Source organism: Microcaecilia unicolor, chromosome 9, assembly GCF_901765095.1.
Source record: "Microcaecilia unicolor chromosome 9, aMicUni1.1, whole genome shotgun sequence".
Taxonomy (NCBI): Eukaryota; Metazoa; Chordata; class Amphibia; order Gymnophiona; family Siphonopidae; genus Microcaecilia; species Microcaecilia unicolor.
The window spans coordinates 23659772-23686312 of record NC_044039.1 but is presented as its reverse complement, the minus strand read 5'-3'; the positions used below and the strand labels follow the sequence as shown (position 1 = coordinate 23686312).

At 45.6% G+C, this 26541-nt stretch overlaps 1 protein-coding gene across 1 annotated transcript in view; it reads left to right on the top strand.

Annotated features, from left to right (window-relative positions):
- The first annotated feature begins 3770 nt into the window (after nt 1-3770).
- The window catches only part of LOC115477864 (netrin-4-like), a 91734-nt gene continuing 68963 nt past the window's right edge, over nt 3771-26541 (top strand). Inside the window, 1 exon segment of the mRNA XM_030214977.1 lies at nt 3771-4288. Within this exon segment, the coding sequence (XP_030070837.1) occupies nt 3815-4288 (474 nt within the window). The 5' untranslated portion in view covers nt 3771-3814.

The following is a 26541-nucleotide window of genomic DNA, read 5'->3' as shown; positions in this document are numbered from 1 at the left end:
TGAGTGGGAGCCAGTGGAGCTTCTCTCTTAAGGGTTTTGCATTTTCATATTTAGTTTTTCCAAATACCGCTATTTGAATGGGTGGCGGTAAGGTCTCAGGCCCGAAATGGGTGCACACCAATTTTTATTTTGCCACACGTCCATTTTTGGCAAAAAGCCCCCTTTTTTGCAGGCATGCTGACAAACGGACCTGCACGCGTCCAGTATACGTATCTACAACAGCGCAGGCCATTTTTTCGGCGCACCTTAGTAAAAGGACCCCTCAAAGACTTACCTTTTTATGCTAACTTTTTATCTTCCTGACCCACTCTCCAATTCCCTGTAGCAATTGATCAGTATGTATTGACCTGCACAACGCCAAGCTTATCTTTTTTTCTTTCATTCTCCCTCTCTTTCCTTTTACGGCATTCTTTTCCTTTTTCTAATTAGTTTGTAAACCGCTGTGAGTTTTTTTCTCATGGAGTGGAGGAGTGGCCTAGTGGTTAGGGTGGTAGACTTTGGTCCTGAGGAACTGAGTTCAAGTCCCAGTTCAGGCACAGGCAGCTCACTTAACCCTCCATTGCCCCAGGTACAAATAAGTACCTGTATATATACTATGTAAACCCCACAGAAAGCAGCTTATCAAGTCCCAGTTCCCTTTCCCTATTTCAGATTCTACATGGAATGTTGCTACTATTGGAGATTCTGTTGCTACTATTTGAGATTCTACATGGAATGTTAATGTTGCTATTCCACTCAGGGCCGCCGAGAGACTGGGCTGGGCCTTGGACAAGGCCGTCCCCGGGACCATGGCCCCGCCCCCACTGCCACCCGCCCCCCCAGGTTGTCATTGTTGCCCCCCCTGAGGGGGGCCCCGCGCCACAGTCCCATCCGCCTCCGCCACCGGGCCGGGCCCCTTCCACCCAAACCCCCGCCAGCAGAAGTGCTGTCTTCTCACTCCAGCGTGCGCGGCCCACACAGACGCGCTCCTCTCAGCTGATCTTCACTGTACTCTGCAGGGTTTCTGTGCATCTGACGTCCTGCATGTCAGATGCACAGACGCACAGAAGCCCTGTAGAGTACAGCGAAGATCAGCTGAGAGGAGCGCGTCTGTGTGGGCCGCGCACGCCGGAGTCAGAAGAGAAGACAGCACTTCTGCTGGTGGGGGTTCGGGTGGAAGGGGCCCGGTGGCGGTGGCGGGTGGGACTGCGGCGCTGGGCCCCCCTGGAGGCCCGGTCCCCGGGAATTTGTCCCCCCTGTCCCCCTCTCTCGGCGGCCCTGATTCCACTAGCAACATTCCATGTAGAAGCCTGCCCTTGCAGCCGCGCAGGCTTCTGTTTCTGTGAGTCTGCCGTCCTGCACGTGCAGGATGTCAGACTCACAGAAACAGAAGCCTGCGTGGTCACATTGAGTGGCCTAGTGGTTAGAGTGGTGGACCTTGGTCCTGGGGAACTGTGTTCGATTCCCACTGCAGCTCCATGTAACTCTGGGCAAGTCACTTAACCCTCCATTGCCCCAGGTACAAATAAGTACCTGTATATACTATGTAAACCCCACAGAAAGACAGCATATCAAGTCCCAGTTCCCTTTCCCTATTTCAGATTCTACATGGAATGTTGCTACTATTTGAGATTCTACATGGAATGTTAATGTTGCTATTCCACTAGCAACATTCCACGTAGAAGCCTGCCCTTGCAGCTGCGCAGGCTTCTGTTTCTGTGAGTCTGACGTCCTGCACGTACGTGCAGGACATCAGACTCACAGAAACAGAAGCCTGCGCGGCTGCAAGGGCAGGCTTCTACATGGAATGTTGCTAGTGGAGGAGTCACCTAGTGGTTAGTGTGGCGGACTTTGGTCCTGGGGAACTGGGTTCGATTCCCACTGCAGGCACAGGCAGCTCCTTGTGACTCTGGGCAAGTCACTTAACCCTCCATTGCCCCAGGTACAAATAAGTACCTGTATATACTATGTAAGCCGCATTGAGCTTGCCATGAGTGGGAAAGCGTGGGGTACAAATGTAATAAAAATAAAAATTTAGTGGTCTAATAAGCCCTCTTATTATAATAAACAATTATAATAATAACAATAATATAGAATGCCTTTATCATTTTAGTTCAAAGTGGTTTCCATCATTTTTTCAGATGCAATAAGTCCCTACTGCAACGAGTTTACAATCTAAGATAAAATTAATTTGTGTATCTACGAGTTGTATTATTTTTCTGTTTAAGGAAAGACAGTGTGCCACGAACCTAGAACAAACAGGGAATACATTTATGAGTTTATTATACTGTGAGCCCCGGAAATAGTTGGATTTTAGTGATGTGATAACTGTTCCTAATGCAATTAATACTTCTGATATTCATGAGAGACTTATACCCTCTGACGGAGCCTGATCTGACAATGGGTCACATTACTTTGGTCTGGATCTCTGTGTATTAAATTTCAGACCATGTGATGGTTTTGGCTTGATCAGATTCATGGAGCAATAAGTTAGGACTCTGAAACTCATTTCACCTGGATCCTAAACTGGTAAAAATTGTTCATGGATGTGATTATAAGACCTTTGTCTGGTCATGGGATGCAGATCTAGTTAAAAGTGTCATACCTAGCAAATTGCAAAAGCTAAGTAACATTATTCATTTAAGCAAGTGTAAAACATCACGATTCTGACTATCCTTGATGGGTTATAAGCTATTTCATCCTTAGCCCATATTTACATGCAAGTGGAGTTTTTTTACGACCAGTGATAATAACGGAGTCAATGAAACGCTGGCATTGATTACATTTATTGATTTATTGCCATGTGATGACTATTGAGGTCTTTTTCTCCACTATAAACAAGAAAAAAAGCCTTCAAACTGATACTACTTACATTTCAATAATTAGGTTGTTTCAACTCCATTCGGCTTTATATTAGTATAATAACTAGCAACCAATCATTTTTTTCCCAGGATCTCTTTCCTATGAATATCATATTCCGATAATTATTGCTCACACTCCAAAAATTAAATCATTTGGAACTGTTTAAAGTCATACACTTTAAAAGCACAGCAGCGGATTTCCACCAGTTTACATGGTCAGCAGACTTGAAGCAGATTAAAACATGCATGTACTCAGGGCCACGGAGGGGGGGGGGGGCAGGGGGGACAAAATTCCCTGGGCCCCGCCCTCCATCGTCAACCGTCTGCCACTGGGCTGGGCCCCCTGCATTGAAATCACAGCGCCTCTCACCTCTGTGTGAAAGCACTGCAGGCAGCAGTGGATCGCCTCCCTTCGGGCCTCCTTCCCTCCCTGTGTCCCGCCCTCGTCTGACGTAACTTCCGCAAGGGCGGGACATGGGGAGGGAAGGAGCCCCGAAGGGAGGCGATCCGCTGCTGCCTCCAGTGCTTTCACATGGAGGTGAGAGGTGCTGTGATTTCAATGCAGGGGGCCCGGCCTGGTGGCAGATGGAGGGGGGCAAGTGGAGGGGGGGAGCGGCGGTGGCGACCACAGGGGGGTGGAGGGGGGAGCAGTGGGGGGCCCAGGCCCGGCCCAGTCTTTCGGCAGCCCTGCATGTACTTACATAAAGTACTTGTACATCATGGCACCTGCTTCGCAGTAGTGCAAGAATAATTTGGTCACTATTGGGATGGCTCTGGGAGGTGCATCGGTGCCTATGCGGCTTTTATCAAAAAGGTATAACATGAGCATGTTTGGGGGGTTTTAATACACAGTCTGTTATAAAATTACCCTCAAAAGATTGTGATCGGGAGTAAATACATGTTTTTCTTACCCATTAGGATTAAGTGCTGTGATCAGCGCGGGATCCCACTGTGAAAAAGCATGCAACCCCCCTATGGGAAACCTTGCTATTGGACGGAGACTGTGGACAGATACAACCTGTGGCCAAAATGCCAGTGAACTATTTTGCACATACCATGAGAATGCAGACCAGAGCTGTGGTCGGTCCATTTGTGCCAAGTGTAATGCCGCCCATCCACAGCTGTCTCACCCAGCCTCGGCCATGGCAGACTCCTCCTTCCTACACCCCCGAACCTGGTGGCAGTCCTCTGAGGGTGTGCACAAGGAGTTCATCCAGCTGGATTTGGAAACTGAGTTCTACTTCACTCACTTAATAATGGTGTTCAAGTCACCGAGGCCTGCAGCCATGCTCCTGGAGAGGTCTCAGGATTCGGGGGCAACCTGGAGCCCATACAAATACTTTTCCACAAACTGCTCCACAACCTTTGCCCTCGAGGATGATGTGACAGTGAAAGGAGCAATTTGCACTTCCAGATACTCCCATGCTTTTCCCTGTAGTGGGGGAGAGGTAAGTTCATCTGCCTTATGATTTTTGTAAGACACGCCTCCTTTCGTATTCTGAGTTTCAAATTCGCTCAAATAATTTCCCCGGCTTCTTTATCAGTTTCTTCACATTCTCTTCTTGACATCTTAAAAAACTGATGGAACAGTGACCTCAGGAGCAGCCCAAGTCAATCTGCCACCTTGGGCAGAAACTTAACTGCTGCCCCGGCTCCTCCGTCGCTGCCCCTCCCCCGCCCTTCCCTCCGCAACCCCCTTCCTCAAAAGTCCCTTTTCTAGTCTTTTCTTGTTTTTCAAAAGAAGGCGGTGGCAGTGACTCCCACAGGCTGCCATGCCGCCAGTCTGGCTCCTTCTCTCTACTGTAAGCGGCCTGCCTCTCTGATGTAATTTCCTGTTTCCTCGGAGGCGAGCCAACCACAATAGAGAGAAGGGGCTGGGACCGGCGCCAGGGAAGCCTATGGGAGTCAGTACTACCGCCTTCTTTTGAAAAACAATAAAAGAAAGAGGTAATGTCCGGAAGAGGGGTGGGGAGGGAAGGGTGGAGGGCGATGCTGCCTCACAAGAGTGCCGTCTGAGGCCTCCGCTTCAGGTGGCTTAATGGTAGAGCCGTCACTGAGTGACCTCATATTATGAGGCTGTATTGTAAAGAATATTTACTTCACTCCTGTGTTCACCTTGTTCTTTTCTGTGACAAACTATGATCAAGTGCTTGCTGAAACCTTTTATTTTTTGTCCCTCTGATCATGTGATTGAACACACTGGATTACATTTTCAAACATTTCTGGATCATGTGCAATCTATTATTTGTATAATGCTTGCACACTTAAAAGAATATGGCACTTATCACCAGCTGCAAGGCTACTATAATGATTGCAATATCAAATGTAATATTTTAGCATAACAGCTTATGTGTTCTTGACCTGCTTTTCAACAAGAAGCTGTGTGGAGACATCCAGCTTGTATCTTACAGAATGTGCCTGGAGTGATACACTAGAAATAATGTCAGATAAGATTTACTTGCTGTACGAAGGGTATTTTTCATAACCATTTCTAAAGAACTCTAGCAGTGTTTTATCTGAGGAACTAAGCGACCACACCTTGAATACTGTGTGCAATTCTGGTCACCGCATCTGAAATAAGATATAGTGGAATTAGAAAAGATACAGAGGAGGACAACAAAAATGATAAAGAGGAAGGGATAACTTCCCTATGAGGAAAGGCTGAAACGGCTTGGGCTCTTCAGCTTGGAGAACGGCTGAGGGGAGATATGATAGAGGAATATAAAATACTGAGTGGAGTGGAAGGGGTGGACGTGAATCGCTTGTTTACTTTTTCCAAAAATACTAGGACTACGGGGTACGCAACAAAGCTACAAAGTAGTAAATTTAAAACAAATCAGAGAAAATATTTCTTCTCTCAATGTGTAATTAAACTCTGGAATTCGTTGCCAGAGAATGTGGTAAAAGTAGTTAGCTTAGCTGGGTTTAAAAAAGGTTTGGATAACTTCCTAAAAGAAAAGTCCATAAGCCATTATTAAAATGACTTGGGCAAAATCCACTGCTTATTTCTAGGATACGCAGCATAAAATATATTGTACTGTTTTGGGATCTTGCCAGGTACTTGTGACTTGGATTGGCCACTGTTGGAATCAGGATACTGGGCTTGATGGACCTTTGGTCTCTCCCAGTATGGCAACTCTTACGTACTTCTGAAAATTACCTGCCTTATGTATTGGTGAGCATATGAGCACTTTCACCCACTTTTAGCTGTAGGGTTCTTGGGGACAGGGTCAAGATGACGATTGAAAGAACAGTTCTGTACTTTCAAAAGTACGCAGGTGCGTTTGGCTGAGAAAATGTACTCACACATAGGGGGCACAGGTGTTTCTGGGAACTTTTTCCTTGGGCAGTTTACAAAAAGAAAGTATTTGTGTACTTTCCCATTGAAAACTGGTATGAAATCCCATAAACTTTGCAGGTATGTGGGCAGGTTAGAAATTGCCCTCTCTGGAGGTAAGCTTATAAAGAATTTTCCATATGCAAAGCAAGTTTTGCATGCACAAGACGGCTCTTATCGAACTGCGTGGGTGTATATGCGCATACAGGTGTGTGTGCAACAAAAGCATGAATCCTTTTATTATATTACAAGATATTTGTATCCCACACATCCTCCTGAGTTCAGTGTGGCCCACAATCTACGAAGACTGGGCATACCCATGAATGTTACCTAGAGGAAAATAGCAGAAAAAATCCTCACAACACAAAAAATAAGTATATCAAAAAAATCCCATAAAATTAAGAAGAACCTTAAGTAAATCAACCATATCAATTAATAAGCCAAATATTCTATCTGATCTCTAATTGCATGTAGAAGTCTATTCCAGTGATTTGCAGCTTGATATGCAGAGGTGTTTACAAAAACATTTCTTAACATAGTAGCGTAGTAAATGACGGCAGATAAAGACCTGTACGGTCCATCCAGTCTGCCCAACAAGATAAACTCATTTTACATGGTATGCGATACTTTATATGTATGTCCGAGTTTGATTTGTCCTTGCCTTTCTCAGGGCACAGACCGTAGAGGTCTTCCCAGTATTGTTCTTGTACTAAGTTTATTTATTTATTTAATACATTTATATCCCACGTTTTCCCGCTAATTGCAGGCTCAATGTGGCTTACAGAAAACTGTAGTACGGCTACAGTGCATGAAGTCCAATTATACAATAAGTAAGGTAGTAAATATAATTTAAAACAACAATGTGCAAAAAGATAATAAAGATAATTAATGTCCTTAAATCTTGTTAAAACTAGTAGTTAATCAAAATTGTGTTGAACCTGGAGACTAAGCTTTCTTAAACAGTAAGGATGTCAGTAATTTTCTGAAATTTAGGTAGATCTGGGTAGATTTTATTGATTTGGGTAAAGCATTCCAGAGTTGTGTGCCTATAAAAGTGAAGTTGGAGGCATAAATAGATTTGTACTTAAGACCACCGCAATCTGGGTAGCGTAGATTCAGGTAGGATCTTGAGTGACTGGATCTATTTCTAGGTGGTAAATCAACCAGATTAAGCATATATTCTGGAACTTCCCCGTAGATTATCCTGTGAATTAAGGTGCAGATCTTAAAGGCAACTCATTCTTTAATGGGAAGCCAGTGCAGCATCTTGCGAAGGGGCTTGGCAGATTCGAATTTAGATTTTGAAGTTCTGAAGCTAACGTCGAAGCCCCTTAAAATTTACACTCCAGCCCATCCCTATCTATTCAGTCACAATCAGGGCATAGACCGTAGAAGTCTGCCCAGCTCCCATTTTGTTTCCCAATTACCGGTGTCGCCACCTAATCTCCACTAAGATTCCGCGGAACCATTCCTTCTAAACAGGATTCCTTTGTGTTTATCCCACGCATGTTTGAATTCCATTACTGTTTTCATTTCCACCACCTCCCGCGGGAGGGCATTCCACATATCCACCACCCTCTCTGTGAAAAAATACTTCCTGACATTAGTCCTGCCCCCCTTCAACCTCAATTCATGTCCTCTAGTTCTATCGCCTTCCCGCAGTGGCATATCAAGGTCGCCTGCCACCTGGGGCAGATTGCCGCTGCGCACCCCCCCCAGGTGCAGCGGCGTCCATCCCCCCCAGAGTGCAGCACGACACCCCCCCAGTGCAATGACACCCCCTCCCCAGCGCATCAAGCCCCCCCCCCGGCGCAATGACACCCCCTTCCCCGGGTGCATTCTTGGCTGCTGGAGGGTGCAGAGAGCAGCCGCGTGCCTGTTCCGGAGCAGAGGGAGCAGGGAACCAGCGGAGCTGGCAGGCGCGCGGCTGCTCTCTGCACCCTCCAGCAGCCAAGAATGCACCCGGGGTGGACCGCCCACACCGCCCCACCCTTGCTACACCACTGCCTTCCCGTCTCCGAAAAAGGTTCATTTGCGGATTAATACCTTTCAAATATTTGAGCGTCTGTATCATATCACCCCTGTTTCTCCTTTCCTCCAAGGTATTCATGTTCAGGTCAGCAAGTCTCTCCTTGTATGGTTTACAATGCAAATCCCATAACATTTTCGTAGCTTTTCTTTGCACCGCTTCCAGTCTTTTTACATATTTAGCAAGATACGGCCTCCAAACCTGAACACAATACTCCAAATGGGGCCTCACCAATGACTTGTAGAGGGGCATCAACACCTCCTTTCTTCTGCTGGTTATGCCCCTCTCTATGCAGCCTAGCATCCTTCTGGCCACGGCCGTCGCCTTGTTGCATTGTTTCTTCACCTTCAGATCCTCAGACACCAACACCCCAAGGTCTCTCTCCGGAGTCGAGCTTACTAATTTCTCCCCTCCTAGTTGGTATTCCTCTTTTGGGTTTCTGCACTCCAAGTGCATCACTCTACACTTCTTGGCATTAAAATTTTAACTCAATATTACCCACAAAACCACAAAACATAAACTAAGATAAAAATAAAAATAAAAAATTCATGTGCAAAAGTGTTGACCATCAATGTGTTAACTGCATGCTTGTATATTTAACGATATATGCAACAACTGGATACCACAGGTAGGTGGTACATAAGTACATAAGTAATGCCACACTGGGAAAAGACCAAGGGTCCATCGAGCCCAGCATCCTGTCCACGACAGCAGCCAATCCAGGCCAAGGGCACCTGGCAAGCTTCCCAAACGTACAAACATTCTATACATGTTATTCCTGGAATTGTGGATTTTTCCCAAGCCCATTTAGTAGTGGTTTATGGACTTGTTCTTTAGGAAACCGTCTAACCCCTTTTTAAACTCTGCTAAGCTAACCGCCTTCACCACATTCTCTGGCAATGAATTCCACAGTTTAATTGTGTTGGGTGAAGAAAAATTTTCTCTGATTTGTTTTAAATTCACTACACTGTAGTTTCATCGCATGCCCCCTAGTCCTAGTATTTTGGAAAGCGTGAACAGACGCTTCACATCCACCTGTTCCACTCCACTCATTATTTTTTATACCTCTATCATGTCTCCCCTCAGGGGTGTGCTGTGATGTTAATAAGGGTAATACCCTAAAATTGGATGGTCAGCCAGTACAGTAAGGGATACCCAGATACTGAGCACAATTAGCATAAAGAAAAACAAAAAAAAATTTTTTTGCACACTTTTGCACATGAATTTTTTATTTTTATTTTTATTTTAGTTTATGTTTTGTGGTTAATATTGATTCAAAAACAGTAAACCAGAACATCATCTATACCCCAGAGGAGTACACATTAAATTTTAACTGACAGACCCTCGACCATTCTTCTAAGGTTTGGAGATCCCTTCTCATCGTTTCTACTCCCTCCAGAGTATCCACTCTATTGGCCCCAGCACCGACCCCTGAGGAACTCCACTGCTCACCTTTCTTTCCTCCGAACGGATTCCATTTGCCACCACCCTCTGCCTCCTGTCGGTCAACCAGTTTCTTATCCAGTTCACCACTTTCGGTCCTAAGTTCAACTCTTTCAGCTTATTCACGAGTCTTCTGTGGGGGACCGTATCAAAGGCTTTGCTGGTCCAAGTAGATTACATCTAGCGCACGTCCTTCGTCCAGTTCTTTGGTCACCCAAAGCAGTGGCGTAGCCAAGGGTGGGCTTGGGTGGGCCCAGGCCCACCCACTTTGGGTTCAGGCCCACCCAGTAGTAGCATACCTATGATGTGGCTGGCAGGGATTCCCAAGCCCCATCAGCCGAAAACTCCCAACAACTGTCCCTCCTGCATACCTTGTAAGTAGCAGATCTTCGCCTGCAGTGACATACATACTGCTCGCACCAGCCCCACAGCCTTCCCTCTGATGTATTTCTGCCTAGGCGGAAACAGAAAGCTGCATCAGAGGGAAGGGTGTGGGGCCAACATGAGCAGTGTGTATTAGTTGCTGCTCGCTGCTGGTGAAAATCTGCTATTTAAAAGGTATACGGGAAAGGGGGGATGTTTGAGAGACCTTGCTGGAGGGAGTGGGGGCGGTGACAGTGGAAAGAGAGGGAGATGCTGCACCCGCGGATGAGGAGGAGGAAAGGTTTAAAAAGATGCCAGATCACAAGGGGTAGGAAGAGAAATGCCAGACCATGAGAGAGGGGAGAGGGAAACAAGAGCTTGGATGAGGAGCTGAGGAAGATAGGGGGAGAGAAACTGGATCCATGGGGGGGGGGGGGGGTGAGAGAGAGACAGATGCTTTGATGGGGGAGAGAAAGGTGGGATGAGTGTGTGGGGGGGGGGGGTAGATTGAGAAAGATGCTGTATCCAGGAAGGGGGAGGGGGAGAGAGAGATGCAGTACCATGGGGAGGTAGTAGGAGAGAGAAGAGGGAGAGATGCTGGCTCTGGGGTGGGAGTGCAGGAGAAAAGGGAAAGAAGGGGGAGAAGTGGGACAGAGGGAGGCAGATGCTAAACATGGGAATAGGGACAAAGATGCAGATGGGAGGTGCTAGACAGGACAGATAGGGACACAGAGGGAATGGCAGTGGACATGGAGTAAGAAAAAAGTCAAATAGACAGGAGATACTGGAAAGTAGAAGATGAGTGGGCCTGGGGGGTGTGTGGGGGGGGGCAGAAAGAAGCAGAAGATGGATGGTGCTGGAAGGTGTGGGGGCAGTGAGAAGGAGCAGAAGATGGATGGGACTGGGGAGGAGGGGGAGGAGCAGGAGATGGATGGGACTAGGCGTATGGGTAGAAGGGAGGGGATGGAACAGAAGATGGATGGGGTTAGTGGGGCTAGTGGGTGTGGGTGGGGGGAGGAGATAGGGCTAGGGGTTTGGGTTGAGGGGAATGAAGTAGAAGATGGGGCTAGGGGGTGTGGATGGGGCGGAGAATGGAGAAGATGGAGATATGGAGTGTGGGTGGGGGAGGGGAATGGAGTATAAAATAGGGCTAGGAGGTGTAGGTGAAGGGGAGGGAGAGTGGAGCAGAAGATGGGGCTAGGGGCTGAGGGTGGATGCAATGGAGCAGAAGATGGGGCTAGGAGGTGTGGGGGAATGAAGCCAGAAGATGCATAGGGCTAGGGGTTGTAGGTGGAAGGAAGGGGAGAGGAAGGGGAGGGGAGAGGCAGGGGAACAGAGCAGGGAATTATGGATAGGAGAGACAGAGTGGGAATTTGACAGGAAATTGAATACTTGGCAATTTTAGATATGAGTAGGGGTCATTTGATGGGTTGGGAGAATGAGTGAGGCTGTGAAATAAGGGATATGAGAGGAGGGGCAAGAAAAGGGGAAGACATGGGGAAAGGTTGAGACATAATGTGACTGAGTGACCTAGAAGACTGGAGAGAGGATGAAAGGCATTGAAAAGGGATGGGAGTACTGGGGAGGGGTATGGGAGAAAAGGGATAGGTCTCTGCAGGGGTTGAGTGAGGGTGGAAATGGGGTTAAAAAGATGGTGAAAGAGGCTTTTGGGCATGGAGTACATGGTAAGAGATAGAAGAGTGGCCTTGAAGGAAGGAAGGAAGGAGAGACAGGGATGGAACTGGGATTGATAGGGTGATAAGATGCAGTGGAGGGTAGATGAGAGATAAAAGGGTGAGTACAGAGGATGGGAATGGGGGACTAAGGAAGTGGGTGAAAGATAGGAGAGGGCTTTAGGAGACTGGGTAAGGGAGAGACAGAGGGAGCAAAGGGAGTGTTGGAGAGAGAATGAGAGGAAGATGGTAAAAGCCAATAGGTAGATGAGAAATGAAATGGAAATGAAGGACTAAAGGGTGAGAGAAAGGGAGATAAACATAGAGAGAAAAGTGGGGGGAAAACATAAAATGAAAGATCAGAGCCAGACGGATATAGAGAAGGAAAGGAAGGAGAGAAAAGTGGGGGAAAAGCTAACCTGGAAAAGAATTTAGACTGACATATGGAAAGTGGAAAAGAGACTGGGACCAGCCCAATTAGAAAAATAAAATGCTCAGACATCAAAGGTAGAAAAGAAAAAGAATATTTGTATTTAATACTCTTTTACGGCTGAGATGTGCCTGCTTTGTGAAATGTACATTTTTTTTTCTATTTTTGCATTTTGCAGAGTACAGGAGAAAATGCATTTCTGTTTCTCTTTCATCAGTATTGGCACTGCTTATAGAGTCTGGTGTTCCTGAGGGGTCTCTCTTTCAGTTTTTACACCATGTGAGGGTCTGTCCATGTTCTGCCTGTGCGCCTGAGGTGAAGGATTCTGCTAGCATGCAGTGTCTGTGTAGGAACGTGCAATATTCCAGTTTGTTCCAGTTTCCCAGTAGCAGGTATATTGGTGCTCCAGGGTCCAGTGTACTATTTATAGCACTGTCCTTTTATAGGTGGGTTAGGGCTGTCATGGTGTGTTTTCCATATAGGTTTTCAGTGTCTTTTTGCAGGGTTTTGTGTTGTTTCGTAAAGTGTCTGAAAGCAGGCTCCAGGGCATACAAAAACCCATCTGCTTTAAGCTTTTGCTGTTCCTGAGGTGGTGATCATAATTTGGTGAGTTGTAAGCAGGATAAAGGGTGATAGGGCTACTGTGCAGGTAGCGTGTGAGAAAACAGCACTAGTATGCTGGATGTAAACAGCAACTAATTAAGAAACTGCAGACGGCCCAAAATACAGCAGCCAGATTGGTTTGTGGGAAGTCCAAGTTTGAGAGTGCCACGCCCCTCCGAAAGAAACTACATTGGCTTCCTGTCAAAGAACGTATCACCTTTAAACTCTGCTCTCTAGTTCACAAAATCCTACATGGTGAAGAACCTGGCTATATGATAGATCTCATCAACCTGCCGCTTCGGAATACTTTCAGACTCTCCCGTTCATATCTTACCCTTCATTTTCCCAACTGCAACGGCATCGAGTACAAGTCCACGTATGCTACCTCCTTCTCTTTCATTAGCACTCAGCTTTTGAATTCTTTGCCGAGGACCATAAAAACCATCACAGATCATCTAACTTTCAGGAAATCTCTGAAGACCATGTTATTCGGAAATGCTTATCCCACGGCCTCTGCATGTGTCTCCACTGTTGGAAGCGCATCGATCTAGAGACATTTTGGACACATTCCCCTTCCCTCCTCCCTCCAGGTTTCCCTAATCCTTCCGTCCGTTCCTACTCTTCCCCATTATCTCTTGTAGGTTTTTCTGCTGTATTAGCTTCATTTTACTGCATTGGCGTCTGCCTCTGTGGTGCGTTGTAAGCCACATTGAGCCTGACACTGTTGGGAAACTGTTGGTTACAAATGAGATAATAAATAAATAAATAAATAGTACTGATTTCAGCGTGCATCATTTCCTGTGTCCAGAAAATAAATGTTATTTTCTAGTGTGGTGGGAGGGGGGAGGGGCGGGCACAGCAGTAATGGACAGTGCATGACCTTTTGCCTCACTCCGCATGATTACCGTGTGAATAGTAGGTGATCCCTTACCGCCTACTGCTGCCTGAGTCCTTACTGCTTCCTGTTTCCTGTTTTGAGCTTAGACACTAATGGATAGTATTTTGGCTTTCAGATTAGATGCCTGTTCTGTATTTGACCCTGACGAAGCCTTATGAATCGGCGAAACAGGTCTCGTCAGATTTGTAGAAGTTCATTCTGAACTATATAATTGTGTCCATGGTTTAGGTTTAATCCAATCTGATGTGAAAGCTCTATTTTGTGTTCAAAGTTCCATTCTTACAATAAGTTTGGATTGAAGAGGATATTTTGAACTTTGATTTAAAAAAAAAAACATTTTTTTTTGTATTACATGACTACTAGTTTTGACACTTTTGGACTTTTTGAGTGAAACCTTATTTCTGTTGTTGCGTTCATTATTGGTTTCTCCACATCCTACAATTTTTGGGTTTTGCCGTTTTCTGGCCAGTGGCCTGGTCTAAAATTATCCTCACTTTGTGTATGTATGAAACAAACTTTAAAAGTATGAAGTTCATTTGTACAGAATTATTTGTTGCGAGGTGGTGTTGGAGTGAACATGAGTCTTGAGTTTTAATGATCAAACTTGAAAGTCAATTGGAAGAAACAAAGCTGAAGGTTGACCTCTGGCAAAGGTACTGCTTGTGTCTGTGAGATCCTGTTGGAAAGAAGACGCCTGTCTTCATCTGTGTGTTCTGGTCAGAAGAGGCACCTGTCCGAGCCCCTCAGCAGGTGACCGGGTAGCCCAAGCTCTTCCTTCTGTGCTCCATGACAGAACTTAAATAGCAATGGAAATGAGTTTCCTTTCATGGGTGCCATGGTCTCTAGCAAGGCTGTAGCTATTTCTCCTTTGATTACACACTCCTGGTGTGCATTTGTACTTCTTAATCATGGTGCTGATCTTTCAATTATGCCTGCTTAATGAGCTGATATAAAGATGAAAGGCTTTTGTTTCACTCATCTCCACTACAGCGTTTGGAATATATTAATACCCTGTCTTTATCCTTTCATCAGTTCGTAGTGAAGCCATACGAAGAAGCTAGTCTCCCCTTTAGCTTCTTATACATACATTGCAATTCTTTCCAGCCTTTTCATCTTCATCGTACTTGGCAAACGTACTGACGTGTTTCCAGACTTTCAAGATGTAAGCACATGTTTCCACTTCATGTGCTAGATTTACACTTAAGAGTCTGCCAACCTGGATCAGCCTTCAAGTATTAGCTTTCACATTGTTCTTGAAGACAGATCTCCAGCCTCAAATTGAAATATCACTAGTACGGATTTTTACAATGGAATGGACTAACTTTTACAAGGTAGGGTAGCGTGTGACAGAAGTATATGATATCGTTAACTGCTCTGTTTAAGAGCCTCCTCAAATCTTTTAAGTATAAGGGGATGGGGCCGGAGTAGCTTACCATACAGAATCCAGATCTGAGGTCAAGAGCAATTTTACAAGTGTGTTTTGTAGCCCAAGTTTTCATACCAGATGTGGTAAACTCTCATGATGCCTCATTTCCGTCTTTAGAACGGAAATCTGCATATGGTTAAGATAACGAAGCAATAGCCAGGCACCTTTCCAAATGACTGATGTCAACCGATGGCAGGAGGCTTAAAAATTGCCTGATGATATCACAGAGTGCTCTGATGGTCTGTCTGACCTCTCTGAAATTACAACTGAACTGGAAAAAAAGATGAAAAAAAAAAGAAAACAGCAGCGGTTCTAAGTAAAAAGTATGAGCCAGACATCATGGGGTGCTCTGAAATCTGAATGAAATTAGGTGAAAGGGTCAAATATTATTACTACTACTACTACTACTTAACATTTCTAAAGCGCTACTAGGGTTATGCAGCTCTGTACAAATTAACATAGAGGGGCGGTCCCTGCTCAAAGAGCTTACAATCTAAGAGACAAGTGAACGGTCAGTCCGATAGGGGCGGTCGAATTGGGGCAGTCTGGATTTACTGAACGGTAAGAGTTAGGTGCCGAATGCAGCATTGAAGAGGTGGGTTTTAAGCAAAGACTTGAAGATGGGCAGGGAGGGGGCTTGGCGTAAGGGCTCAGGAAGGTTGTTCCAAGCATAGGGTGAGGCGAGGCAGAATGAGCGGATCCTGGAGTTGGCGGTGGTGGAGAAGGGTACAGAGAGGAGGGATTTGTCCTGTGAACGGAGGTTACGGGCGCACACAGGAACATACAGACACAGCCTTAGACAAGGCTGCTACTCTGAATGTTAGTATGAGCTCTATGGCTGTGACAGGGAGGTAGTGTAGTCTGCTGGGTAGATTATTGATTCAGTGGACGTCCTCGGATTTGAGTTGATACCAAGTTACCCAGGTCCAGGAAGGAGACTTTTTGGTCAGTCCTGCTTTTGAACTTATACCCCAAAGCAGGGGCGTAGCCAGATGACAGATTTTGGGTGGGCCAGGGCAAGAAGTGGGTGGGCAACCACTGCCAAAAAAATATCTCAGCTGGCGGGAAAATGCTTCTTTCCACCTTGGCAGTCTGCAGCAGGCATGTGCTGAAAACTGAGAGTGCGCAGGTGCCGGTATCGTGGGGAGTAGCGTTTTCGTTACCATCAGGGGGAAGTCTTCAGCTGGCGGAGCTTGGGATCCCCACCAGCTACTGCTAAATGTGTGCTACTATTGGGTGGGCCTGAGCCCTAACTGGGCGGACCCCTGCCCACCCAGGCCCAGCTGTGGCTACGCCACTGCCCCAAAGCAGTGTGGGATTTGTAGTCCCTGACCCTACATAAGTACATAAGTACATAAGTAGTGCCATACTGGGAAAGACCAAAGGTCCATCTAGCCCAGCATCCTGTCACCGACAGTGGCCAATCCAGGTCAAGGGCACCTGGCACGCTCCCTAAACGTAAAAACATTCCAGACAAGTTATACCTAAAAATGCGGAATTTTTCCAAGTCCATTTAATAGCGGTCTATGGACTTGTCCTTTAGGAATCTATCTAACCCCTTTTTAAACTCCGTCAAGCTAACCGCCCGTACCACGTTCTCCGGCAACGAATTCCAGAGTCTAATTACACGTTGGGTGAAGAAAAATTTTCTCCGATTCGTTTTAAATTTACCACACTGTAGCTTCAACTCATGCCCTCTAGTCCTAGTATTTTTGGATAGCGTGAACAGTCGCTTCACATCCACCCGATCCATTCCACTCATTATTTTATACACTTCTATCATATCTCCCCTCAGCCGTCTCTTCTCCAAGCTAAAAAGCCCTAGCCTTCTCAGCCTCTCTTCATAGGAAAGTCGTCCCATCCCCACTATCATTTTCGTCGCCCTTCGCTGTACCTTTTCCAATTCTACTATTCTACTACCCATTGAAATCCGTGCTAAATGTCCCATAATGAATCAGGACAGGGTTATCACAGAAAGCCAGAACTGGCGTTTACTCCTCTTTTCTCCCTCGGCACCCCTCTGCCATAGCTCCTCTTTCCTCTTTCCTGATTTGATGTAGTTCCTTTCTTTTTATTCTTCTGTATTTTTTTTACTATTGTAACCCGCTTGGATGGATGTTCTCAACGACAGTATATCAAGTCTGAATAAACTGTAAACTATAAAATCTCCCTTTTGGAACAGAGTAACTTGGCAGCTCTCAATGATACAAACATGATGGGCTAAGGCCAGTTTCCCTGTTGATAATTAGGATTAAAAAAAAAAAAAAGCAACTAGTAAAAACATGCCAATTTAATTTAAAAGGCCGCAACTGACTGCAGGAGACGAGAAAAAGGAAGATGGTATTTTAGTAGTCATTATTCACTGACCTAGCAGAAATGATGTATTATTCGTGTAAATGTCAGCTCTCATGCCAAATGCTCTTCAGCTGTGCAGAAGGGCTGGTTTAGTGGTTCAGGTTTACATAAGTTCTGCTATGGGCAAGTTCCGGCACATCCTTCATCATATTAAGCTCTGAGAATCCTCTTTTGTCATTCACACTCAGATACTCGGAGCAGGCATCCCAGATAAATCAGCCCCACAAGCATAAATCTCGTTTTCTTGAGGGGAAGGGAAAATCCCCTGGGCAAGAGGATTTTAATATTGCATTTCCTGCCAACGTGATTGAAAGCTTTGCATTGTTGGTTGAAATTTAGGCGTACTGGCTTCTCCATGCAATGCTGTTCTGTGTTCCGAAAGAGTTCTAGGAATAAAAAGGCTGTTTCAGAGAAGCAGCGTAATCAAGTAAGAATATAAAAAAGATGAATGAAAAGGAAGAAGCATCTTCTTCACCCTGATAAAGTGATACATTTTATTCAGTTAGAACAATGGCTGGCCTTTGTTTCTTTTATTGCGCCCTCTAAGAAGACTTGGTTAAAGTTACATTTTTCAAAATGAAATGGCAGATAGAACTAGCCTAATACTTAAAACCACTATAACATTTACACACATAAATCACCAGCCCGCTGATTCTATAAAGTTACACACGCAAATGAGAGAATGGTTTCAGTTATGTGAATAACGTAATTTAAAAATAAGCTGCTAATTTCAACTTGGGCACCTTTTTGGGACACATAGAGGGGCATAATTGAATGAAAACGTCTATCTCCATGGGCGTTTATCTCCGATAACGGGTCCGTGAAGGGGCGGACCGAACCGTATTTTCAAAAAAAATAGACGTCCATGTTTTATTCGACAATTTGTGAGCTGGGCGTTTTTGTTTTTCAGCGATAATGGAAAATGAAAGTGCCCAGCTCAAAAACGAATAAATCCAAGGCATTTGTTCGTGGGAGGGGCCAGGATTCGTAGTGCACTGCCCCCCCTCACATGCCAGGACATCAACCGGGCACCCTAGGGGGCACTTTTACAAAAACAAAAAAAAAGGTAAAAGAGCTCCCAGGTGCATAGCACCCTTCCCTTGTGTGTTGAGCCCCCCAAATCCCCCTCAAAACCCACTGCCCACAAGTCTACACCATTACTATAGCCCTAAGGGGTGAAGGGGGGCACCTACATGTGGGTACAGTGGGTTTGGGGGGTTGGACGACTAATAAGCATTAAGCAGCACAATTGTAACAGGTAGGGGAGGGATGGGCCTGGGTCCACCTGCCTGAAGTCCACTGCACCCCCTAATAACTGCTCCAGTGACCTGCATACTGCTGCCAGGGAGGTGGGTATGACATTTGAGGGTGAAAATAAACAGTTGTGAAAGGTATATTTTGTGGTGGGAGGGGGTTTGTGACCACTGGGGGAGTCAGGGGAGGTCATCCCCGATTCCCTCCAGTGGTTATCTGGTCATTTAGGGCACTTTTTGGGGCCTTATTCGTGGAAAAACAGGGTCCAAGAAAAGTGCCCTAAATTCTCGCTAAAAACGCATATTTTTTTCCCATTATCGGCGAAAGGCGCCCATCTCTGATCGGCCGATAACCACGCCCCAGTTCCGCCTTCACCACGCCTTCGACACGCCCCCGTCAACTTTGTACGCTTCCGCGATGGAGTGCAGTTGAAACGTCCAAGTTCGGCTTTCGATTATACCGCGTTATTCGTTTTGGGAGATAAACGCCTATCTCCCGATTTAGGTCGCAATATAGGCGTTTTTGTCTTTTGATTATAAGCTGGATTGACTCCATCAGCACGAAGCAAGATATTGAATTTATAAATTGGACTGAACGTTTAAGAGATAGATATGCACTAGCAGAAATAGGTAACTTTTGGGGGGGAGAGGGGAAAAGGGAGGAGGGAGGGAGGGAGAGGGAGAAAATATAGTAACATGCATGTTTGTTTATTCTGAGACGAGACTAACTGTTAAATATGTTTTTCAAATTTGTAAAATTAATCTGCCTATAAATAAAGAGAGTTTAAAAATAAGCTGCTAATTAAGGGCAACAAACAAAATGAGGCTATAATTGCTGTTAATTACTGCTAATTACCCATCTTTTTGTAAACATTTTCGGAAAGAGCCAAAACACATAAAGTCCACACTCACTGTTCACTAATGCATCATACATCCACTTCTGAACTCTCATCCCCCGTAATCTTGCATCACTCATACCTTTACTCACAGAAATATGCATACCATATGTCTTTATGCCTTATTATCGCCCTTTAAGCTCTCATTGTCTCCTTCCAACGTTTCAATGTTTGTGTTCCATTGTTACATTCCTTAACGACACTTCGATTGTCTCGCATAACTCTGCACAATGTAATCCATAACCAATTTGTAACAAACTGTATTTCCATCATTCATCTCATATTGTAAGCCAAACTGAACCCGCAAAAAGGTGGGAAAATGTGGGATACAAATGCAATAAATAAATAAATAAAAATAAATAATTGGCACCAATTTGCAGTGATCTGCGTAACTAGCCTAGTCAGGATTCTAGAAATTGTGCACGCAAAATCCATAGCGCCCAACTGCAAGGGGGGTATGGATCTGGGAGAGGCATCAGCAGGTCAAGCGCGTGCATAGCACTTACGCACGTGGATTATACAATCCTATTGGTTAGGTGTGAGCATTTACAGTGGCCTTTCAGCTAGCGTAAGTGCTCAATACTAACTTTATTGCGTAACTGCCGATGTATGCCAGTTGGCGCCAAAAAAAAGTGCTATTCTATAAGCCACGCTTAAATCAAATTACTCTTGGACTGACCACAATGGAAAAATGGGCAAATTCTTTCCATCTGAAATTAAACGCCGAAAAGACCCACTGCCTCATTTTATCGTCTCAATATAACAAATATGATCCTACCACTCTAAATACCCCCAACCTTTCATTGCTAATCTCGCATAGTTTGAAACTTCTAGGGATTACAATTGATCGACACTTAACACTGGAGACTCAAGTAACCAACACCACAAAGAAGATGTTTTATTCAATGTGGAGACTCAAATGAATAAAACCATTTTTTCCTCGTGAAGTCTTCCGTAATTTGATACAATTCATGCAGAAGCTTAGCGAGGGCAGCTGACACCCGGGGCAGTTCACCGCTGCGCCCCCCCGGAGCGCGCAACCCCCCCCCCCCCGGAGCGCAGTCTTACCAAGGGGGGGCGGGTGGGAGGACCGCTCCGCCCCAGGTGCAGGAGCTGGGAGCTGCGTCGGCTCCGTTGGTTCCCCTGCTCTCTTTGCCCCGGAACAGGAAGTAACCTGTTCCGGGGCAGAGAGAGCAGTGAACAAGCAGAGACGACACCCCCCCCCCCCCAGCGGCGTGCACCCGTGGCTGACCGCCCCACCGCCCCCCCTTCCTACGCCACTGAATCCATGGTCCCTAAGCCAGACGGATTACTGCAACGCTATATATGCAGGATGCAAAGAACACCTACTCAAGAAATTACAAGCGGCTCAGAATACTGCGGCAAGACTGATATTTGGGAAACCTAAATTCGAATCTGCAAAGCCACTCAGACAAATATTGCACTGGCTCCCTATAAAAGAACGAGTAGCCTTCAAAATATGTACATTAATTCACAGGATAATCTACAGTGAGGTACCAAAATATATGCTTGAGTTGGTTGACTTACCACCCAGAAACAGATCCAGTACCTCACGATCATATTTGGCCTTACACCACCCAGATTGTAATGGTCTAAAATATAATCAATTTACGCCTCAAACTTCACTTACATTGGCACTCAACTGTGGAATGCATTACCCAAATCGATAAAATCGACACAGAACGACCTAAACTTTAGGAAATCATTGAAATCAGTATTATTTAAGAAGGCCTATTCCCCAGGTTCAACATAATCAGAATTATCCCTTACTATTATGTGATCCAATGGACACTAACTACACATTACTATTTTCTTATTTATTATTGATTAATTATTAATTCTATCTTATTCTCAATACCAATTGCTGTTCAATTGTTATTTCTATCTTGCTCTTAATTGCAAAATTGTACTTCTTTGCATTGTAACTTTATTACAGTATTATTGTAAGCTACTTTGAGCCCGCAATCAGTGGGAAAATGTGGGATACAAATGTGATAAATAAATAAATAAAGTTAGGTGCCATTTGTAGACTAGCACTTATTATTATTATTAACATTTGTATAGCGCTACAGACGCATGCAGCGCTGAACACCTGACATAGAGAGACAGTCCCTGCTCAATAGAGCTTACAATCAAAAAATAATACAGACAGACAAGACAATTAAGGGCGAGGGAAGTACTGGGTGAGAAGGAACAAGGGGAGGGCAATTGAGTAGTGGCTAGGAGCCAAAAGCAGTGGTGAAAAGGTGGGTTTTCAGCATAGATTTGAAAACAGGTAGAGATGGAGCTAGACGTACAGGCTCAGGAAGTCTATTCCAGGCATAAGATGCCGCGAGGAAAAAAGGAACGAAGCCTGGAGTTGGCAGTGGAGGAGAAGGGGGACGACAAGAGAGATTTGTCCAGTGAGCGGAGGTCACGGGGAGGAATGTAGGGAGAGATGAGAGTGGAGAGGTAATGGGGGGGGCTGCAGAATGGATGCATTTAAAGGTCAGTAAGAGAAGTTTGAATTGTATGCGGACAGGGAGCCAGTGAAGTGACTTGAGGAGCGGGCTAGTGTGGGTATAACGATTTTGGCTAGGATTCACGCCTAACTTTAGGCATGGACATTTGCACCAACTGAAACATGGTGCAAACGTATGCAGATAATTGAGTGTGTATCCCCTGTATTCTATAACAACGTGCGTAAATGCTAGGAACGCCCCCTTTCTGCCCTCCCACATCCGCACCCCTTTTGTTTTTTTTTACTCACATGTAAAAATTAGGCATGGATAGAATACATGCTTAAGTGGAGAGTCGCGCATAAATTTAGGCGCGTCTATTTGCACCAATGAAAACGTGGTGCAAACGCCCGTGCCTACATTTACACATGGAGCACCATTATTCTGTAATTACTTGCCTAACTTGAAGCCACGCCTCCATTCCACCCCAAAATCACCATGACCCTTCCATGCTTTCTGTGAGGTCACGATCTACTGGCATTTGCTGCATTGTGTCCTTTACTTTTTTAGACCATAGTCTATTTATGGAGTACAAGTGGAGGAGTGGCCTAGTGGTTAGAGTGGTGGACTTTGGTCCTGGGGAACTGGGTTCAATGCCCACTGCAGGCACAGGCAGCTCCTTGTGACTCTGGGCAAGTCACTTAACCCTCCATTGCCCCATGTAAGCCGCATTGAGCCTGCCATGAGTGGGAAAGCGTGGGGTACAAATGTAACAAAAATAAAATAGATACTATTGGAGATTCTACATGGAATGTTGCTACTATTGGAGATTCTACATGGAATGTTGCTATTCCACTAGCAACATTCCATGTAGAAGGCTGCGCAGGCTTCTGTTTCTGTGAGTCTGACGTCCTACAACATTCCATGTAGAAGCCTGCGCGGCCACATTGGTGATCTGCAAGGGCCGACTTCTACATGGAATGTTGCTAGTGGAATAGCAACATTCCATGTAGAATCTCAAATAGTAGCAACAGTGGAGGAGTGGCCTAGTGGTTAGGGTGGTGGACTTTGGTCCTGAGGAACCGAGTTTGATTCCCACTTCAGGCACAAGCAGCTCCTTGTGACTCTGGGCAAGTCACTTAACCCTCCATTGCCCCATGTAAGCTGCATTGAGCCTGCCATGAGTGGGAAAGCACAGGGTATAAATAAATAAATTTTCTGCTGATTCTAAGAATTCCTGATGAAAACATGGCCTGTGTTGGGTCTATTTGTCAGCATATTTTTGTATTCTTGGAGAACTAAACTTTTGCCTTGCTCCAGTCTGACATTGTGTGCGACATCTCACACTCTTGCGTTGCAATTTGTGCGTGCAATTTAACAGAATGAGTCAATTATTGCTAATAACTGGCTTTTTAACAAGCAGTTATTAGCACCAATTAGATTTCATTGGGACCAAAATGCGTAAAGTTAGGCGCGAGATCCCACCTAAAATCTATGCATGGTCCAAAAAAGGGGGTACAGAAATGGGAGGGTGATGGACATAAATGACACCTTTTTGAGCAGGTATAAATGTCTACCGTGTTTGCACACATATAAAGTGCACGTTATCCTCCCGATTCTATAAAAGTCACCAAAAATTGTGCATGCAAATGTAGGCATGTTCCTGATTTGCATGTCCAAAAGAAAAAAAAAGAGGGAAACATATTCCACAAGGTAGCACAGCAACAACAACTGCCTGGTCATGCCTAAACCTCTCCTCCTTCTCTTGCCCTACCCTGATGCTGACCAAAGTCAGTGGGGAACGGACTTCCCGGGTGCTCCTTCTCTGCTCACTCCAAGGCATTTTATTTTATTTATTTGTAACATTTGTTGTATCCCACATTTTCCCACCTATTTGCAGGCTCAATGTGGCTTACACAGTGCCGGAGAGGCATTTGCGGACTCCGGTGTGGACAAATACAAAGCGATGTTGTGGTAAGATAGAGTTCATGTGGCATAGCCACATTAGGAATCGTAGAGTGGAAGAGTTGAGTTATGTCCATTACGTTCTTTAGTTTGTCGTGTTGCAGAGATCCGGCATTTAAGTTGGATCAGTGGGGTATGCCTTTTTGAACAGGGTTAGTTTTTAGTGATTTCCGGAGGTTCGGGTGGCCGTGCTTTGATGCTGTCCTTTGCCCCATATTAACCATGTTATCATTTTCCATGCAACAATGGACACAACTAACGTGATCACGTTCATTCTAATGGGGAGAATACTCCTCCCTGGATCCCGACTCATGATAACTTCTTAAACTCTCTAGGAAGCCTACTGTAGGACCTATCCAAGTTGCTCCAGATGCTCTTTCAAACACCCTCTTCCCTTCCCTCTGGTTGGGACTCATGCTCAATTATCAGCTCTATTATCTCTTCCTTTAATCCTTCTTGACCTCTGAAAGGGATCCCAGACCTTGCTGACCTTTCCTTGTCCATCATTGTGTTTAGTATCAATAAATCCATCACTTCTTTGAATGAGTTCTTTATTGCTAGGTTTAGTATCACAAGGCTACTTACAGCTCTGTCAGGACTTCAGTAGTGAAGCCACCTATGGAACATTACTTTTCAAATAACCAAACTATCATGTATTTATTTTTGTTACATTTGTACCCCGCGCTTTCCCACTCATGGCAGGCTCAATGCGGCAGGCAATGGAGGGTTAAGTGACTTGCCCAGAGTCACAAGGAGCCGCCTGTGCCAGAATCGAACTCAGTTCCTCAGACCAAAGTCCCCACACCCTAACCACTAGGCCAGTCCTCCATCATAGAACAGTTTACAAATAATACTCTTGAAACTTCATTATGATATCATATAAAACAGACCTGTTTGCAGCCCCTAATAACTTCCTTTGTGGTAGCTTTAATATATAATTTTTCTTGTCAGTCCTTCCCATATTTGCTTCCCTCTAAAATGTGTGAATCAACATCCCGTCCTCCTAATACCTTTTCCTACAGAAGTTGAGCTCCCATCTGTGAATTTCCTAAAGAGAAGGAAGGCGCTGGTGGAGGGGGGGAGAGATGCTAGACCACGGATGGGGGAGCAGGAAGCAGTTTGCATGGCGGCCCCAAAGCTGGGAGGCCAGGGCACCATTTCATCCCTGCCTCAGGCGGCAGATTGCCTTGGCCCACCCCTGTGCAGGTTGACAGGTGTAATGTTAGGAAGTACTTTTTCACAGAGTGGGTGGTAGATGCCTGGAATGTCCTCCATAGGAGGTGCTGGAGACAAAAATGGTAACAGAATTCAGGGCCACCGAGTGACATAGCCAGGTCCAGCGCAGAGCTGGATCGCCGCAAGCCACCCCCCCTACACCACACACTCGCGCTGCCCTCCCCACTCGCACTGCCCTCCCCCTCCCCACTCACACTGCTGCTCCAGCGATCCCACCCGCCCGCCCCCTTATCTTTCTGTCTTTGCCTCCACTGGGGGCGCCCGGGTCTGGTGCATGCAGGCCGCTTCCTGCGTGCCTTCTCCCATGGTCTGTCCTCTCCTGCTCCTGTCCATGCTGGGAGTCGGGACCTGGATGATTGTATTAACGCGATAGTCAATCATTCGGGTCCTGGGCAGTAACGCAGGAGCAGGGGAGGACAGACTTGGAAGCTGGCAGCAAGAAGAGGCTTGCTGGGGCCAGGTCCGGGGAATTTTGCCCCCCTTGCCCCCGCTCACCGTCTGCGGCCCTGATGGAACTCAATAATGCGTTGAATAAGGATTCCAATATGGAAAGAGAATGGAATCAAAACAACTGAGCTGTGCTTAAGCAGCATATCTGTCTTGTTATGGCCTTTAGAGGCAGCGGCTCTTAATTTAAACCTGATTAAACACAAGCCTGCTATAAATGCCCACCTCAGCACACATCAGATCCTGGAAAATGTTCTCAAACCCCGTTTGATAAAATGACAACTAGAATTATATTATATTCTGATGCAACTTCCTGTTTCCATGTAGGCGGGACCCTGCAGAGGAGAAAGCTCTGATGCAGGCTGGAGCAGCCTGTTCAAATCGCTGTTGCTGTCAGTAATGGAAGAGAGATGCTGTCAGACGGGGAGGGGGAAAGAAGGGAGAGAGCAAGAGAGCGATGCAGGACCTGCAATGGGGGGGGGGGGGGGGAGAGGAAGAGGGGCAGAGGGCAGAAGAAACAGAGAGGAGAGAGAGAGAGAGAGAGATGATTAAGGGTCAAATTTACCAATGGGCTGATGGACCTCCTTTAGCAGGGGCCCGGGTAGCTGCCCCTTTGCCCATTAGTAAAAGCGACGCTGATTGTCACACAAGTGGGCCTTTTCCTGTGTGGTGACCTCCATGTGGAATTCTGTGCTTGTAGACTAGCAGTTGGAAAGGAAGCTCCTGACGTTTTAGAAAGCGGTTGAAGTCATTGGTATATTACTACTACTACTACTTACATTTCTAAAGCGCTCTAGGGTTACGCAGCGCTGTACAATTTAACATGGAAAGACAGTCCCTGCTCGAAGAGCTTACAATCTAAAAGACTTTTATGTGTAACTGGGGATC